We start from the raw sequence: 17,554 nt of genomic DNA on the forward strand, positions 1-17,554 counted from the left end.
TGGCTAAAAATAAGGCGTGTCTCTGTCGGTTTTGGACGGGCCTCTGGAAGCCCCGCGGCCTGACGGGTCCCCGAGAACACTATTTTCATAAGCGGAATATCTGGCTGTCAGCCGGGCGACAGATGAGCTATTTCGGTGTGACAAAACGCCGTTCTCGAGCGCCGTGCACCTCGGCTGCATCTCGTGGCGAACCAATCAATCAATCAGAACGCCGAGCTGAGTCCTGGCCCGCTCCACCGCCCCTTTTGGCCAAGGAGGAGATGGCACAGCCCCGCTGGCGAGGCCCCCCCCGGGTGCCTGGTGTGCATAAAACAATGATTCGAGCATAAACCAGGCGAGAACGAAGCGTTTGGAAATGTTTATGGCACCGCGGGGATCCGGGGAGTCCCGGGGAGTCCCGGGGAGCCCAACTCTGCCATCCTTCCAGCTCCGGCGCGGGGAGCTGGGGCACAGGGGGCTGTCCCCCAAAGAGATGCTTGTCATTAGTTTGAATAATTTATTTATGTGTATTTTCAAACCGAGCGCCATGTCACAGAGCTCTCAGTGCAGCTCTCAGCTCAACCCATTGAATATTAAGTTGGTTCACGAACTTGGCAACATCTTGGCTAGGTATTATGGCTTAAAATACTTCTCAAGTGGGTTTGTCGGAGGAAGAACTAGTTAATATAGATATATTTGTAATTCTTAATGCAAAAATTCCCTTTTTAGGCACATAATTATGTTGCTAAATGGCCATCACCTTTCATTGGGAAATGAGTTTGCCCTTATTTCATTGGCTCCGCTGTCTCTTTTGCCCTGTCAGACTCTGGCATTCGTTTTGCGCTAATGCAAACTTGCAAAACCTATTTCAATTTGGCAATTTAGCCTGACATTTGGCCCTCCTACCTGTGCGTCCGAGGAGCGCAGGGAAAAGGCTGCTGGAGTGCATTAGATGCGCATATGCGGGTGGCTCCACCCCCACTTGCCGCCCGCTTTCCCAGGCCAAGCCCACATTTTCCTGGCTTTGTTTTATTGCTTTCAAATTAGCGCGCAACTCAATTAAAGGCAAAGGAAGTGGGGGCTGGCAGTGGGTCTTTGGGTGTTTTCGTGGGCCGCTGCGTTGTGTGCAGATGCGCTCCAACGCGCTTTCCGTGCCACTTTCCACCCACCACCCCGCACACACGGCTCTCGCATTTAATTTAGTTGATTCTAATTTAATAATGAGTTGAATGGGTTTTTGTGTTCGGGGAAACGGGGCGGCTGCCCACCTCGATTGTGGCCAGCCACATCGTGCTGCCACTAATGATAATGCCGATGAGCATTGGGAGTGCAGCCGCAGGATGCGAAAAGTTGAGGCAGTGCCAGTGGCCACTCCAAAAGCAGCCATTAATCGGATTAATGTGACTCGTAGTTAGTAACCAGCTTATGGTTTTACCTGTTTCAGGTTCAAGTTCAGGTGGCTAAATCAATTCCGGGGAAATCTCTAGAAACTCTGGAAGTCGGTTAAGCAACCCTTGAAATACAGAGCATTACTACTTGGTTTCAAGTGAAGTGTGCCATTTTATCTTAGGCTTGAAGGCAACTTGAAGTTACTTATTTGATTTATAGAACTGCTGATGAGCTTAAGCCAAAGTATACTCTAGATCTAGAATCTTAAAGAAAGGGAGTTGATCATATATTTTAATTGGATATATATATTAACTAATGTTGAAGCCATCTACTACCAATTTAACTTTGGAATGTTTCTTCATATTCTATTACATTATTTTGTAGAATATCATAAAGAATATCACCCCCTGAGCCTCCAATAACGAAGATGTCACCTGTAGTGTCCAGGTTATTAAAGAGAGTTATTAGGCGGCTCAGCACCTGTCGGGGCATCATTCACCCAAGCATCCCCGGCAATATGGTGGCAGTACGGGCCCATAAGCCCCCAACCTCTGGCCTTAGGTTCCGGCATATGTGAGCCGGCTCGTGGCCACCGAGCGGGGCGATTGCCCAGGGAGGCGGCGTGGGCTCCCCTTTCTGGCGGCCTAATTGAATGGCCAATGGACTGATGGCCCGATGGGCGGTGCGCTGGTGGTCGGCGGCCCCCACACTCTGGCCCTGACCTTGCCGCCCGGCCGAGGCCTATGCCGGCCCACTCCAGCCCCTCCCAACCCCTCTTAGGCCCCGCCCTCGGCCAATTTCCCCGCCCGCCGTACGAGTTAATGCGCTTACATGCACGTCAGCGTCAACGCAAGTGTTTGGCATTGCACTTTAAGCCTGTGCAGCCGGGCAACTGTCACCTAATGGCCACCGCCAACGAGCCACCAGGCCGCAGAGCCACCAGGCCACCAAAACCACCGACTGGAGGGGATTAGTGCAATGGCAACAGCAACAGCAACAGCAACAGCAACAGCCACAGCCACAGCCACAGCCACACGAGGCGTATACGTGATGCGAGGGCGCATAAATCAATAAAACCCCGAGCCCTCCTCTCCCTCCGCACTGGCGGCACCTGGGCCGAGCATTGTTAACTCGATTTCCACACGGAAGCAATTTCCAAGCGGTCTTAAGCCTTCTGGCTTATTAAATGCTGCCATCTGGGCCGCAAACTGCAATTTGGCATCTTTTCGAAAGGCGGCCAGACAGCCGCTTCAGTCGGCTGCAAACTTTGTGTCTAATTGGCGCATCTGCGTGTAACGCAGCTCTCCATTAAAGTAATGGATTGGCATGTAGATAGAATAAATATCAATTAGCAGGAAAGGAGCAACCATTAATGCTATGTGCAAATGGGCACCATTCAAGCTAATTGAAAGTAATATTTATTTTACAGTCTCCAATTGTACAACTTGTATAACTCGACAAAGCAATGTCATAAATTGCAAGTATAATATTTATATTGCTATGAGGGTGAAAACTGTTGTCTATACAATTTGAATGGACTCCCTCATGTTTATGCGATGCCTTAAATGAAAACCCATTTTCCTAATATTCCACTATTTTGACTGCCAAATTGTCAATAATGGTCAGAATGAGGAATGCCATGCCTCGCCGAGCTCGTGATTTAATTTCCAATCCAATGGCATTCAAACCTGAAAACTTGTTATTTTTTCAATTTTTTTCAAAAAATCCTGATACAACCCCTGGAAAAAAATGCAAAAAATTGTCAAAAAATAAATTTTCCTAAAAATGACGGGGATCGTTAGAATTGGAAGCAAGCTTCTCAGAACTGTTGGTCTTTTAGCTGTGCGCCTTAAATTGACGAAACTACAATCGAAAAACCGCAAAAAAATGTACAATTTTTTGACAAAATTCAGAATTGCATTTTTGATCCCTTAAAATTCAGTATTTTCGCTGCCAAATTAGAAATAAAGGGCGGAATGCGGAATGTTATACCTTGCTGAGCTCGTAGTTTAATTTCCAATGTAATGGCATTCAAACCTAAAATTTTTTCATTTTTTCAATTTTTTTCAAAAAATCCTGATACAACTCCTTGAAAAAATTGAAAAAATGTGTCAAAAAATAAATTGGAAGCCAGCTGCTCAAAACAGTCGCTCTTTTTGCTCTACTCCTTGATTTGGGGAAAGTACGACCAAAAAACTACTGAAAAATAAGTGTTTTTCTTTAACTTCTGAAAACCATTTACACCCTGAAATATCAGTTTTTTGGCCCGTTTCATGGAATAATTGTGTAAATAGGACATCGCATAAGGACAACATAGGCTTACCTGAGTCCTCCCCTTTTCAAATCGAATTCAATCTATTAAAACGAACAGGTAGGCGGAATCCATTTGATAATAGATAATGGCGCATTGAGCAGGGCAAATGCCACATGCTTTGTTTGCCTTTGCGAGTTGATTTCGATTCCAGTGGATTCGATTCGATTTGATGTGATGTGATTCACTCTCCGAGGGGTTTGGTTTGGTTTGCTTTGGTTTGGTTTGGTTTTTGTTTGCTTTCCCGGCGATGTGCTTCAAGCTAAACAACCAACAGCGATGCAATTATGGCTGGCATTACGCAATGGTTACACAAGACTTTGGGCGAGAGGGCACGCTAATTGATTTGCCGAGCGAGAGGGGGTGCGGGGGTGGCACAAGAGGAGCGGCAATCGGGTGCCGGAAAGCCGGAAAATCGAAAATCGGAAGTGTGCTGGGTGGGGGGTGAGCGATAAGTAGCATTATATTGTTTAATTACACCCGTCAAGGGTCTCGCTCTAAGCTAAAAATACCACAGCCCTTCTCCCAACAGCACAAACCTATCGATAAGTATATCGATTTAATCGAAACTAATCAGAACATAGGTTGCTTAAGTGATAGGTAGTCTCATTTGTGGAGGATAGCTTAGAGGTACAGCCAATGTTTCCCGGCAACTGTGGCGGGTGCCTCAAAACGACCGATAGCGGGCTATCGAAATGATCGATAATCCTATCGATGTATTTGTTATTGCCAGCCCTATCAGCCATGCACTCAAGTGAATCGCCGCGAAAACTAAAATGAGAGCGAAAGTGAAAATGAGCGAATGGCAGTCGCGGCCACAGCAATCGATATCGATCCATGACACAACCAGTGACAAGCAGTCCCCCAGTGATTCCGAATCCGAGTCCGAGTCCGGAACCGAGTCGGAGTGAGTCCCGCAGCGCGAGAGTCCCCATCCCCTCCCGTCGGGTCGCCCTGAGCCAGGGGCCCACCTGGTGGCATGGCCGCCGTCGCCGGCCTCTACGGCCTCGGGGAGGATCGGCAGCACCGCAAGAAGCAGCAGCAGCAGCAGCAGCACCAGAAGGAGCAGCTCGAGCAGAAGGAGGAGCAGAAGAAGATCGCGGAGCGGAAGCTGCAGCTCCGGGAGCAGCAGCTGCAGCGCAACTCCCTCGACGGCTACGGGTATGCCAGAAAGTCACTGAAAATCACTGAAAATCACTCAAAATCACCTGAAATCACTGAATCCCTCTTATCGTATTTCCAATGCAATTCACTAAACATTAATTTATAGTCGAAAGGGTTTGCCATCATCCTTAAAGTTAAGTAATTGCATTTCCCTTCTCCGTAAAACACCTTTCGAGTGCCTTAGTGCCTAGTATATTTATGTCTAAATACTGGATTATAACCTATTCAATTTCTTATAGTTTTATAAATAATTGTAGGACAGTGAAGTGAATTTTGATAATTTAAGTGCTCTCGGTTTTCAATAATACAAAATGCAAAACACCCAAACAATTATCAAGAATTAACCTTAAGGCAAATTATCTTCTCCGTAAATTATTGTTTTAATTAATTAATTTTATTATTAGGAATAAATTCAATTTTTTAAATTATCTTCTCCTTAAAATATGTTTTTACCTTTTTAAAATAAAAAACTAAAACTTTAATCAAATTCATAGAAAGATTCCTGTTTTTTTCAAACAGAATCAGTACTTTCCAAGTGCTGGAATTAAATAATTCCTATATATATTTTTTAAATGGATTAATAACTTCCCTGGCAATTTTTGTATGAAAACTTCCCTGGAAAAAGGTGCAGGAGCGTTGGCCTGCCGCATTGCTGATGGCTTCATCAGGGCTAAGCCCCTGGCCGTGCGGATATCCAAATGCAAAATAAATAAGCAAGCGACGAGCGACGGAAGCTGTATGCCACGAATGTAGCCTAAAGGATTCGTTTATCTGCGCCCCGCAGCTGGCACAGATCCCGGGGCACTGGGTGCACCGCCCGGCTACCTGAGCCACCTGGCCTCCTGGCCACCTGGCCACCTGGCCACCTGAGCCACTCGAGGAACGCCCCCAACTCCACTCCGCCACTCGAACTGTTTACCTCGCCTGCTCGCAGCCGGGCCGAAAAAGAAAGCGGGGAAAGGGGCAAGAGAATGGAGGGGCCAAGAGAGGGGACTGGGGCTGGGGCTAAGATATCTGTCCTAAAAGCGCAATAAACGTGACTAAAGTAAACTAAATCAAGAACGAAGCACAAGGAACTTTGAGTTGAGCATTTCGTGTTGCACTTGACAGCGGGAAAGGAGCGCAGAAAAGTGAGAAATGAAAAGAAAACTGCAGCTCAGTCTTGTGTGTGCACTGGGAGAAACTGTTGGTGGATTAGAAAACACTCGTTGCGAAAAGGGAGATCGAAGAGGCATTTGATTAGCTAAAAATTAGTTTAAATAATTTATGAATTGCATTGTTGCACATATTAAAAATCCTTTGAAAGGTATTTTTCTATGTAGAAAAAGTGTACAACTTTAAACTTCTTAAATCACTTTTTGAAACTCATTTTTTATATCTTTCCCCTCTACTTTCCTTTCCAATTTTTCATATTTTTTAACGACTAATCTCATTTTCCTCTCCGTGCTTAGATAGAAATGTAACTACCTCGCACACCTAGCTGTTTCTGTTTAGCAAGGACGAGAAAACAAGGAACCCTGGCAATTCCAGAGCAAAATAAACAATGCTCCGCAATACGTTATGGGGCAATGCCAAATAGTCGAATGCTACTTTGCTAAGCAAAGGCATTCGGGCCCCTAAAAGGTTAATTTAAATCTGCCGAACAATATGCGAAAATGCATCATTTCGATTTCGCAAAATCCAATTTACCCGCCCTGCCACATCTTGCCTCACCGATTTTAAAGTGTTATTTAAGTGGCCTTTCTGTGCATCTGCATCTGTGCAATTGAAGGCAACAAGAACCATCGAGCAGTAAGCAATGGGAAGTGCCCAAAAAATAGTAATGGAGGCGAGAAGGAAAACACAGCCTGGCTGGGAAATAGAAAAACACTGTCGACGAAAAACAAACGCAAAAAAGCGAAAGCCAAATGTTATTTTGCTCAAGAGTTGCAGGGCGCCAGGCAGGCAGGCAGGCTGTCAGGCAGGACATGGTTTTCCCCCGGAAAATGGCCCAGCCCCCCTCGGAAAATAAGAAACGCCTGCCGTGTGTGCCCCAGAATAGTGCCCATGTGAGGGCGGGGAAAAACTCTCTCTGGCTGATTTTTCAGTGCGCATTTCTCCTTTTTGTTTCTCGTTTTTCGGGCAAGTTTCTTATTGGACTTTTGTGTGCTTGCGCTTAAACTCGTATTTTATAGAATGATATTTTTGGCCGAGTGCCAAGAGGCAGTTGCCTGCGGGACGGGGGCGCATAGGGGTTAAGGGGCTGCCCCTGTGTGTGTGTGTGTGTGTGTGTCTGAGCTCTGAAAGCCTTTTGGTAATTACATTAAACATGCCCAAAATGCAGCAGCAATTTACACATTTCCCTCAGCCAGCCACGCCCCCCTTTTCGGATAAGTCCAACTCCATTTTGCAGCCTGTGTGTGTTGCATGTGACGTCACACGCTGCAGCATTTGCCAAAAATGGCGGCTGAAAACTCTGGCCGCCATAAGAGGGGATAAAAAACGAGAAGCGCAGCGCTGATGCCTTTGGGTTAAGCAGCGGGCCAGTGTGCAGATACAGATACATTTGTATCTCACACATACATCGCTCCGTGCTACACATCTCCATGGGTGTGTGTGTGTGTGTGCAGCGGCCTCAAGGACATTTCCACTTGCATCTGCTTCAATTTTGTTGCATTAGTGTCAGTACCTCGCTCTCTGTCCCCCGTTCGGTCCTCTTCCCTTTTTTGTTTATTCCGCCAGAGTTGTTAGGCCTTCGGGGGCGGGGCTTGGCCAGGGGCGTGGCCGCCGCCCAGACACAATGTCGCGTCAAACGAGCGAAACTGAAATTAAATTCATTTCCCCGCCTTGAAATTCGCATAATTGTCAGTTTTGCACTACAAGATCGCAGGCGAAGAGGTAGCTGTTACATTTTATGCAGACCCACTTTAATAACTCTTTAGGAGGATTCTTATTACATATTCTAGACCTGTTCTCTGCCCTCTACCCAAGTACTTCTTATGGTGAAAAGTCGTTCAAAAATATATTCTAGTAAATCATTCTTAAGTTAAAGGGGTATCTTAAAGACTTAAATCCAAAAGAAAATAATCCATTTTCCACTAGCAAAACCTTGAATTCCAAATATAGTTTAAATTCTAATTGCCTGTGCCCCAAAAACTAAACTGTGCAACAACTTACGCAAAATTTTCGAAACCAATTAAAACTTAAATTCAATTTAGCATTGAAAAACTTGGCGGCGCTCCCCTCGAAACGGCCTCCTTCTCCAGTTCTTGTTTTGCAGTGTGCTCGATGTGCAACTAATGACGTTGACAAATGCTGCAAGTGTCGCTGGCTCTGGCCGAAATCGGAGTCCACAGCGGCAGCTGCAGATGCGGATGCGGATACAGCTGCGATTCCAGTTGCAGTTGCCAACTGCCTGCCAACTGGCTGTCGGACTCGGAGAGCCGCAGACACACTGACGACAGGCCAAGCGTCGCCAGCTCCTCCTCCCAAGCAGCCCAGCCTTAGCCCGGCTTTCCACCGCTTTCCACGGCTTTTCCTCCGCCCTTCCAGCCTCTGCAGCTGGCCCAGACGGAGTCAGCTGGCCAGTGTTGCCAACTAATGATTACTGATAAACTTGTGACCCAGTATCGTTTGCTTCTCATCTAAAGACATTTCAATAGTGAAATCGTAAGCGTTATGATAAATATTATAGCACCATTGCACATTTTTAAGATGTATTAGATACTTGGGTAACAAAGCAGCAAAAGATACATTGCTTGCAACTCAAAGATACTTTAATAAGCCAAATAAATTAGCTTTCAATTTTCGAAAAAGAACCTATTAAAATATGGGAATTTCAAGTGTTTCTCAACCGGAACCGCATTGAACAACATTTTTTGTAAGACACAGAGTTTGATCTCCGTTTAAAGCCAGCTGCCTCTTAAGTGAAGCTGGCAACCCTGTCCACCCTGGCAGGCGGTGCAGCAAATTAACATCATGACACACATTTAAAGGCAGCCGAAGAGGAGGCAGTTACTGGGGAGCACTGGAGTGGCAAGTGGAGAGCGGAGAGATGCTGCAGTGCTACCCGGGGACTTGGGAAATCGAGGCCACACACACAGGGCAGGCGGAGATGCAGGTCCGCAAAGCCAGAGAAAGGCACCGCTCCTCACCTCACTTTCGCCAGATGCTGCCGCAGCCCGCATTTCCATGTGAGCCACCCAATGGCCCAGGAACTGACTGCGCACTCCATGAAATTCAATTACCAATAAATTGACATTTAATTGGGTGAGCGCGAGAAGAGCGGCTAGCTTAATTGGTGAGGCGCATCCGATAAATCTCCGAATTATTTCGGCCAAATGTGCTTTTAAAACGTCGCAAATACTGAAATATTCAATGTTTATCTCATTTTAAGTGGCTGCCACTGCCTAATTTGTTTTTAAACGTCGGCGAGAAACAGAAAGTTTATTGAAGCACAGCTAATGGCACCTTTCGCTTGGTCTCTGGCTGCAATCGATAAAAGCCGCCGACATCGCTTGCCACTTCCTTATTTATGTCTTATTTTTGCAAACTTGGCCAACGGCGAGGCGGCGCTTGCATAATCGCCCGAAAGGCGGCGGAGGAAATGCGAGGAAATGCGGGGAAAGTGGGACTTTCGGGTGCCGCATGCCCGAATAAATATGCAATTGTTATGAAAAATCGAAGGCCAACTCTCAAGTGTCAGCCATATTTCACACTCTCTTCGGCGTGTGTGTGTGTGTGTGTGTGTGTGTCAGGGAGAGGAGAGGCAGCGAGACACGTGAGAGAGCGGAAGTGGAGACGGGCCGGAAGTGACAAGCAATTTGGGCGCAAAAAGATGCAGTGCACGCAAAAAAATACGAGTTTAAAAGATTCTAATCTAAAAAATAATGGTTATTTTATTACTTAAATTATTAAAAATAATTAGAGTTCATTTCAATTTTCAACTTCTCTCCAAATAATAGCTTAAGTTTCAGTCAAAAACAAACAACTTTTTTTCAGTGTACATTTTTTCTTTGCCAAGAGTTAAATATTCAAAGCTTTTCATATGAATATTTAATGAATATTTGCCTTTTCCTTCTAAGCATTCATGTTTATTAAAAAGAAAGAAATCATGTTTAAAGACGTATTTTAGTGCTAGAAAAAGGGAAGACAGTGTGGCAATTTTTCTGCGTGCAGATCTCTGCTCATCAGCAACATCACTCGCGCACACAGATACGCTGCCAGTGGCGCCAAGTTATCGACCCCCTTCCACGTCCACGTCCACGTCCATGTCCCCTCTGCTCACCCCATCTCGCTGCCCCTGCAACTTGCAACTCAAAGGATGCGCTATAAATTTTGCACGTTGTTTTGCTGCGCTGCACAAGTTTCGGCGGCATAAAGAGCGAACCTCGCCGCCTCCCGGCTTTCCCGCACTTTTCCACCCATCGGTGGCTCGTTTTTCTTTGCCGCGGCCTGGGCTCTTGGCTCAAAATATGTATACCTCGCCCGACCCCGCGGTCCGCCCTTGGTCGCATATTTTGTGCCGGAATGCTGGCCAAGCCCGCGCCGCTGCTCAGCCATTGGCGTTTGAGGTTGTGCCGCTGCATTGTCGCCGAATTGTCGTCGAGTTGCCGCCGCCGTCGTCCCGTGTAGTTGCAGCAATCGCCACTCCCCGCGGCGCAATATGAAATTCCGTTCCGGCAGCCCTTTCATCCCGGGCGGATTTTGGCTTCCTCGTCACTCCCCACTTCTGGCCTGGCATCTCATGAATCTCATTAAAATGCGGGTGGCCTGGCGTTCTGAGGGGTCCCAAAGTGATAATATCTGTAGTAATTACCAGCGGTGGAGGCGAAGCAGGCGATTGTCACCTGAAAAGTATCTTTTCCTGAAGTCAAACTTGGTTTTTAATATTGCAACTAGGCTGAGAGTATCATTCTCTATTAATATAAGTTAAAAATGTAGTGCTGTAATTTTGGTGGAATTTTTGCCGTTATAAGAAAATATTTTTAGGGTTCTTTACTCCATAAATATTTGCAAAAATGTATGTTTTTAAAGGCACTACATTTTTAGCAATATGTTGTGGGAACTTTTCTTTGTTTTATAGACAAATATTGGCTTCGCTTAATCTCTACATCTGTTTTTGGATTTTAAAATTGTAAAAAAATAATTAACGCAGAGAAATCTTTATGTTATTGAACTAGAAAATGTGTAATAATAGCCCCTCATCTTTAGGTGGAATTTTAGCCATTAAAAGGAAATATTTTAAGGGTTATTTTTTCCATAAATATTTGGTAAAAATTGTTGTTTTCAATGGAAGTACATTTTTAGCAATACGTTGTGGGGACTTTTCTTTGTTTCATAGACAATAGCTTCTTTTTTTGGATTTTAAAATTGTAAAAAAATAATATAAGCAGAGAAATCTTTATGTTATTGAACTATAAAATGTGTAATAATAGCCCCTTATCTTTAGGTGGATTTTTAGCCACTATAAGGAAATATTTTAAGGGTTATTTTTTCCATAAATATTTGGTAAAAATTTTTGTTTTCAATGGAAGTAAATTTTTAGCAATACGTTGTGGGGACTTTTCTTTGTTTCATAGACAATAGCTTCGCTAAATCTATACATCTTTTTTTGGATTTTAAAATTGTAAAAAAATAATATAAGCAGAGAAATCTTTATGTTATTGAACTAGAAAATGTGTAATAATAGCCCCTCATCTTTAGGTGGAATTTTAACCATTACAAGGAAATATTTTAAGGGTTATTTTTTCCATAAATATTTGGTAAAAATTGTTGTTTTCAATGGAAGTAAATTTTTAGCAATACGTTGTGGGGACTTTTCTTTGTTTCATAGCCAATAGCTTCGCTAAATCTATACATCTTTTTATATATATTGTAAAAAAATAATTTAAGCAGAGAAATCTGTATGTTATTGAACTAGAAAATGTGTAATAATAGCCCCTCATCTGCAAACCAACCTGGTTGACACTCCTGCTCTCCAGATAGCCGCCGACACATATTTCGGTCGCCACTTTTATTGTTATCCCCGCTGAGCAGGCCCTCCGCAGCCTCGGAAAATATGCATTCTCCGCGCCTTTGCCCCTCCGCGCCCTGGCCATAAATTGGCCAGCAGCTTAACAAGGCAGGAGGAAGAATAGCAGAAAAAGGCAGGGAAAACTGCAGCAACGAGGCGGAAAACCCGCGGAAACCAGGGGCGAGGTTGAAGAGGGGGGCGGCTGGCTTACAATGTATAACATGACACTAAAATTTTTATGGCTCCCAGAGCCTTTGCCCCCGAGCTGGCTAAGTGCAGCCAGGGCTAGCCGCATTATCCTGGTCCTAATGACGGGCCCCGCGATCCTGCATCGGGGCGCAGAGTCGCCCGTGCGTCACTCGGGGCCTGGGCCACTGTTCCGGAGGTCAGAGTCGCTGCCAAAAATAAATCCGGAGCACATCCCAGTTCGGGCGTTCGATTTACTACGCCTCTGCCACTCCGCCTGGCCGAATCGCACATTTGCGATGCACTGCGACCGGGATCTCGGCTCTTTGCACAGGCTCATAATGAATATTCGGCTTGATTAATGGCCAGAGCCAACTGCCCTTGGGAATTTCGGCCAAAAGCTGGCTGCTCAATAATTATGGCACTTTGTGAGCGGCAAAAGGGAAGGCCACAAAATGGTTCAGGCATATTTATCTGAGCTCTGGGAAGTGCACAAAGCAATTTCCAAACCAAATACCTCCTATTCCCAGGCTTAGAAGTGGCATTTTTCCACCGACACCGCCAATTGGCTGCAATAAATATTGAATCGAACTCGTAAGCTCGCTGGCATGCACCTGCAACTCAATTAGTCTCCGCTTAAGCTGTCAGTTTCGCTGCTCCTTGGAAAAGTGCCGAGTTTCGCCATAAATAATAAATAACCACGGGTATGTCAAGTGCTTATGACTGCCTGGCAGCGGGCGATAAAGTTGATTTTGACCTCTAAGCCAATAAATAAAATATAAATACAAATATAAAATATGTCGCACACATTTCCACGGTTTTTGGCTAGTTAAAACAGAGATATGCCGCTTGAACTGTTGAGAATTAATCATTGAAGAGCAAAAAAAGTAAGAGATAACATATTTAAAGCCTGTCAAATAAAAACGTAATAAAGTTGGCTTTTTCCGACGGTGTAACTCAATTCAGCTCTGCCTGAAACGAAAGTTTGCCTTTTGCATGCGCCAACTTCTGTTTTCACAAATTACGTTAGTCCTCGTTGGTCAATGGACCTGACTAATTGATTTTGAGCACGGAATATGAATTCGATTTGCGCCGGGCTGCTTATCGTGGCCGGGGGTCCTGTCGCCTCGCATGTGCCGGATTGAGCGCACTGGGCGGGCGCTCAGCCTTGGCAGTCTGTCAAGGGTACGCGGACGTCAGGCCGCCCTCTGACGTCACACGGGGGCGGTGAACTGCGACGGCCTGCCGCTGACCCACCGACCCATTAACCCGCCAAATCCCCAGCTTTTCCGCTTTTCGCTTTGCATTTTCCGACTTTTGACTGCGCGCCCAGCATCCGAGCGCCGAGCTTTGCGGTGGCGCCCTCTGTGCGCCGAGCTTTCCATTGGAAGGCCCAGTGGCCGCAGACGCACAGCTTCCGGCTTCCAGGCGGAAAGCTCGCTCTGTTGACAGCCAACTGACAGTTGAGCGCGTCCGTTTCCGCTGCATTCCACTCCGCCAGTAGTTAAAGCGGAAACCAAACCTGAAAAGTAAGTTAACTCAATAAAGTGACTGGGCAGGGGAAGTTTTCAGTCCTTAGACTAAGCGGCTTGCCTTAACTTCTCCCAAATCAAATGAAAAACAAATTTTATTGAAATGTGTAGCCTGCACTTACAATTTTTGTTAGTTTTACTATTTTTTTTGGTTAAAAATAAATGAAATGAATCATGAATAAATAAAATAAATAAAAAGCATTCAAAATAATTATTGAATGTTGCTGCTCTGGAAAATCATGTTTTAATTTGACTTATTTGACATGTTTATAATATTTGCTTAACATAAAACAATAAATAAAATATATGAAATTCATTTACCATCAAAAAAGTAAAACCTTAGACTGAATCTTCACTGGACTTCAAAGCAGGGAATTAATAAATATGTTTAGCAAAAATTGTATTAAATATGTTTTGAAAACGCCTCTAGCAATGCCCATAATTTATCTGCAGAAATAAACAACCTTGTTTTTAGTCCCAGCAAAAAACTTACAAAATCATTGAAAGAACATCTGTTGGCATCTGAGTGTAAATGACCTTTAAAAAACATAAAATATTTTTAATTTAAGCGACCAAACAAAATACAACAAAATATTTTAAATTTAATATGAAAAACAAAGTTTTTTACACACATGGCTTCATGTTTTGTTTTTTTTCACATTTTCCACAACCTTAAGCTTGGAAAGCATTTAATAGAATAAGATAAAGCTTGTTTAAAAATATAACAAATTGTTAATAAACAAAAAATATTGCCATAAGAGTCAAGGCAATCGAGCTGAACTAAAACAACAAACTATGAACTAAATTCAACAAAAATAAAAAATAAAAAATAAAAAAAAATTCAAAACACCTGCGGCCGCCCGACGCGCTTGACAGCTGTCAAACGAGCTTTTTTCATTGAGGAATCTGGCGAAGCTCAAGCTCGCTGCGCGGCAGGTCCTTCGCCTGGAAGGCCAGCTGACAGCTGACAGCTTCCAGCTTCCAGCGGCGGAGCAGCTGTCGCCGCGCGGGGGGGAGGGGCGGCGCAGGCGGAGGCGTGGCGCGGTGCGTGGACCCCCGGGAACGGCGGCAGCGGAACGGCGGAACGCCGGCATCGGCACGCGGAACGGCGCCCGAGGAACGGGCAGCGCCGAGCGGCCGACCCAGAGAGCGTCAGTCTTTGGCCGCCAGCAGCCGACAGCAGATGCCGCCGAGGATGCAGCGAGAGCGAGACCGAAACCGAAACCGAAATCGAAATCGCAACCAGATCCGAAGTCGAAATCGAAACTGAAACTGAAACCGTCGCCCAAACCGAAACTGAAACCGAAACCGAAACCGAAACCGAACCGGGCAACTGGGAAAGTGCGCGGCCGTGTGTTCCATTGCCAAGCCGTGGCGTTCCAGCGGCGGTGTGCATCAACAAGGGGGCGGGGCCGGACTCCAGGGGCAGAGACGAGCCCGAAGCGGCGGCAATCCTGGCGAGCAGCGTGCTGAAACCGACTGTTCCGTTTTGTACGCGTTTTTTGCAACCGAAAAAAAGCCACTTTTTTTTTACTGTGCAAAAGACCGATCGAAGTGCGGCCAGTGGAGCGCCGAGACACAGAGATCCAAGGGATTGCGTGCGGGCGCCTAACCTTGACACATCGGCGAGTGCAAAGTGATGTCTGCAGTGCGGTTCTGCGGTTCTGGCATCGTTGGGATTCCGCTGGCGCGCCAGGCGGTGCGGCGGCATTCTAGATAGCTGAAGAAGCGCAAGAACACCGAACCGAACCAAGAAATCAAGTAAAGCAAGCGGAACAGCGGGCAGCGCCGAACAAGTGGCCGCCCAGGAGAAAGCGGTGCGGGAAGGGTGAAAGGCGGGGGCCGCAGCATATTGCCAGGCGCACGGGGGGAGGCGAGAGCAGGGGAGGGAGGGGGGGGAGGGGAGCTGCTGCACAGCCGCCCACCTGAGCAGCAGCAGCGCGGCAGCCATCCGCTGTGAGCCCATTTTCGAGGCACATCCTTCTTAAGGACGTTCCAAAGGCAATTTGCTGCTGCAGTGTGCGTGTGTGCGTGTGTGTGTGTGTGTGTGCGAGAGGGCTTGCTCCTCCGCTTTGCGCTCATCTTCGCGTGAACACACACACACACAGCCGCACAGCTGGCCCGAAGGAAGGGCAAGGAGCGAGGGCGGCTGGGCGAAGAGCGTAGGAGGCGTAGAGGGCAAGGGAATGCGTAAATATCCCCAGTATTGTGGCAGAAGTTTGAATTACTCGCGGTGGACCATGACTTTGGCTCGTTTTTCCACTTTTGCCAGGCCTGGGAGGAGTATTTTGTAAAATCTACCATGGAAATTGCCTTTTTAGAGGTCTGGCAGGCTTTTCAGCGCTTCGTTTTGACATTTCGAAGGTGCCTTCTTGCGAAAAAGGGATAAAAATCTGCTTTAGATAACTGAAACCCCGCTAAAAGTTGCTCCTTTTCCAAAAAATGTGGCAGTCCTCTTCAAGGGTGAATTAAAGTTAAAGTTGCTTAGCCTTCGTTCCCATTTCTTATGCATTTTGCCAGCCTATATACCCTAAAAAAACGTATGAAAGATTTCTAATAAAGAAACACCCTTGCTAAGTGCAATATTAAGCATACGCCGTGGTGTACCGTTCGAAAATAAGTTGATTAAACTCACCTTTCAAAGCTAGAATACTCCCTTGAATTAAATCCCTTTAAAAACTGCATCCAAAGTGCCACGAAAGCCGTCCCTAAATTCAAACGCACACGCTGCGTATGCGTGATATTCGCTGGCGACCACGGTGCGGATGAGTTATTTTATTGCAGGCCAACGGGCCGTGCGAAATCGCCCGCTAGCCGCAAATCTGCCCCGGATTGAGTCCCTAATTCATCCCTTATCCGCTCGACCCACCTGGCTGCAGTTGCCCAGCCCTTGGCCAGTGCTCAATGCTGGCCGCCCGTGCCGAGGCTGACCTTTCGAGGATGCCAGGCCCTCACCCTGGCGCTCGGACAGCTGAAGTTGATGGATGCGCTGCGGCTCGCCTCGGCCCAGCTTGGCACCGCGTGAACTTCAAACTGTTGCCAAAAGCGGGGACACGCGAGAGCACACGGCCAGCTAATCAAAATTGATTAAGACCCACCGATGACGGCGGGAAGTTGGGCACGGGGAGGGCGGCGGGCTGGCCGCACAATGCAGTCAGACCCATCCGTCAATTAGCAGCAAGGCACTGAACTAGTTACACTAGCAGGAAGTTAAACCGAAGTTAAAATTTAAGGTCACGGGGAGCGGAAAATCCAGCTTAAAAATGGAGGCCCAATCAGCATCCTCAGTGGATTCGTCGTATGTATTTATTTTAAGTTTGTATTTGCTGAGTTTCTTGTTTTATTTTTATTTTTAAATGATTTTCCTTAAACCAACTCATAATTCGTATCTTTGTTTGGTATCTTTTGGTTAATGTGTTTACTTATATTTATACTTAACACCTTATTGTCTTTAAATGACATTTTACTTAATAACTTTATTTCTTAAAATTTATTTAGTCTTAATTTTTACTTTAAGTATACCTTATTTTGAATTTCATTTTATTTTTCTATCATTTTTTAATACCTCGGTTATAGAGCTCATGAATTCAAGGCGTCGTGGACTAATATGCCCAAGTTTTTCCCTAATCTTGTATATAAAGACTTCAAATATCTTTAGGGTTTTCATAAATAAATTAAATTGTGATTATATTTAAGTTGTTTTGTTTTGGTATTGATATACTTTATTCTAACATTGGATTTAATAAGTACAGTAGGTCATAAAGTGTATCTTTGGAAGATGTTGGCAACTCTTTTTTCGATCTCTTAACTGTACATCATTTTGTGTTTATTTGAAGATGTTGGCAACCCTTTTTTCGATCTCTTAACTGAACATAATTTTATGTTTGTTTGGGAGATATTGGCAACCCTTTTTTAGATCTCTTTACTGAACATCATTTTATGACAATCCTAGAAAGACATTTTTACCAGATGATTGGAATAGGTATGGCTCGGGGTCCG

The 17,554-nt window shown here is 45.4% G+C and overlaps 1 protein-coding gene across 18 annotated transcripts in view; it reads left to right on the plus strand.

Annotated features, from left to right (window-relative positions):
- Positions 1–17,554, plus strand: part of LOC108023289 (potassium voltage-gated channel protein Shaker) — a 120,925-nt gene that overhangs the window by 64,119 nt on the left and 39,252 nt on the right. For 3 of the 18 annotated variants that reach the window (XM_050886613.1, XM_050886610.1, XM_050886618.1), the window contains one exon: positions 4,413–4,840. The exons of 14 other annotated variants lie outside the window; for them this stretch is intronic. In XM_050886613.1, the coding sequence (XP_050742570.1) occupies positions 4,659–4,840 (182 nt within the window). In that variant the 5' untranslated portion in view covers positions 4,413–4,658. Of the gene's footprint in view, positions 1–4,412; positions 4,841–17,554 lie in introns of those variants that run through there. One more of the 18 variants, XM_050886616.1, reaches the window with a different exon arrangement.

Source organism: Drosophila biarmipes, chromosome X (genome assembly GCF_025231255.1).
Source record: "Drosophila biarmipes strain raj3 chromosome X, RU_DBia_V1.1, whole genome shotgun sequence".
In the NCBI taxonomy this organism is placed as follows: Eukaryota; Metazoa; Arthropoda; class Insecta; order Diptera; family Drosophilidae; genus Drosophila; species Drosophila biarmipes.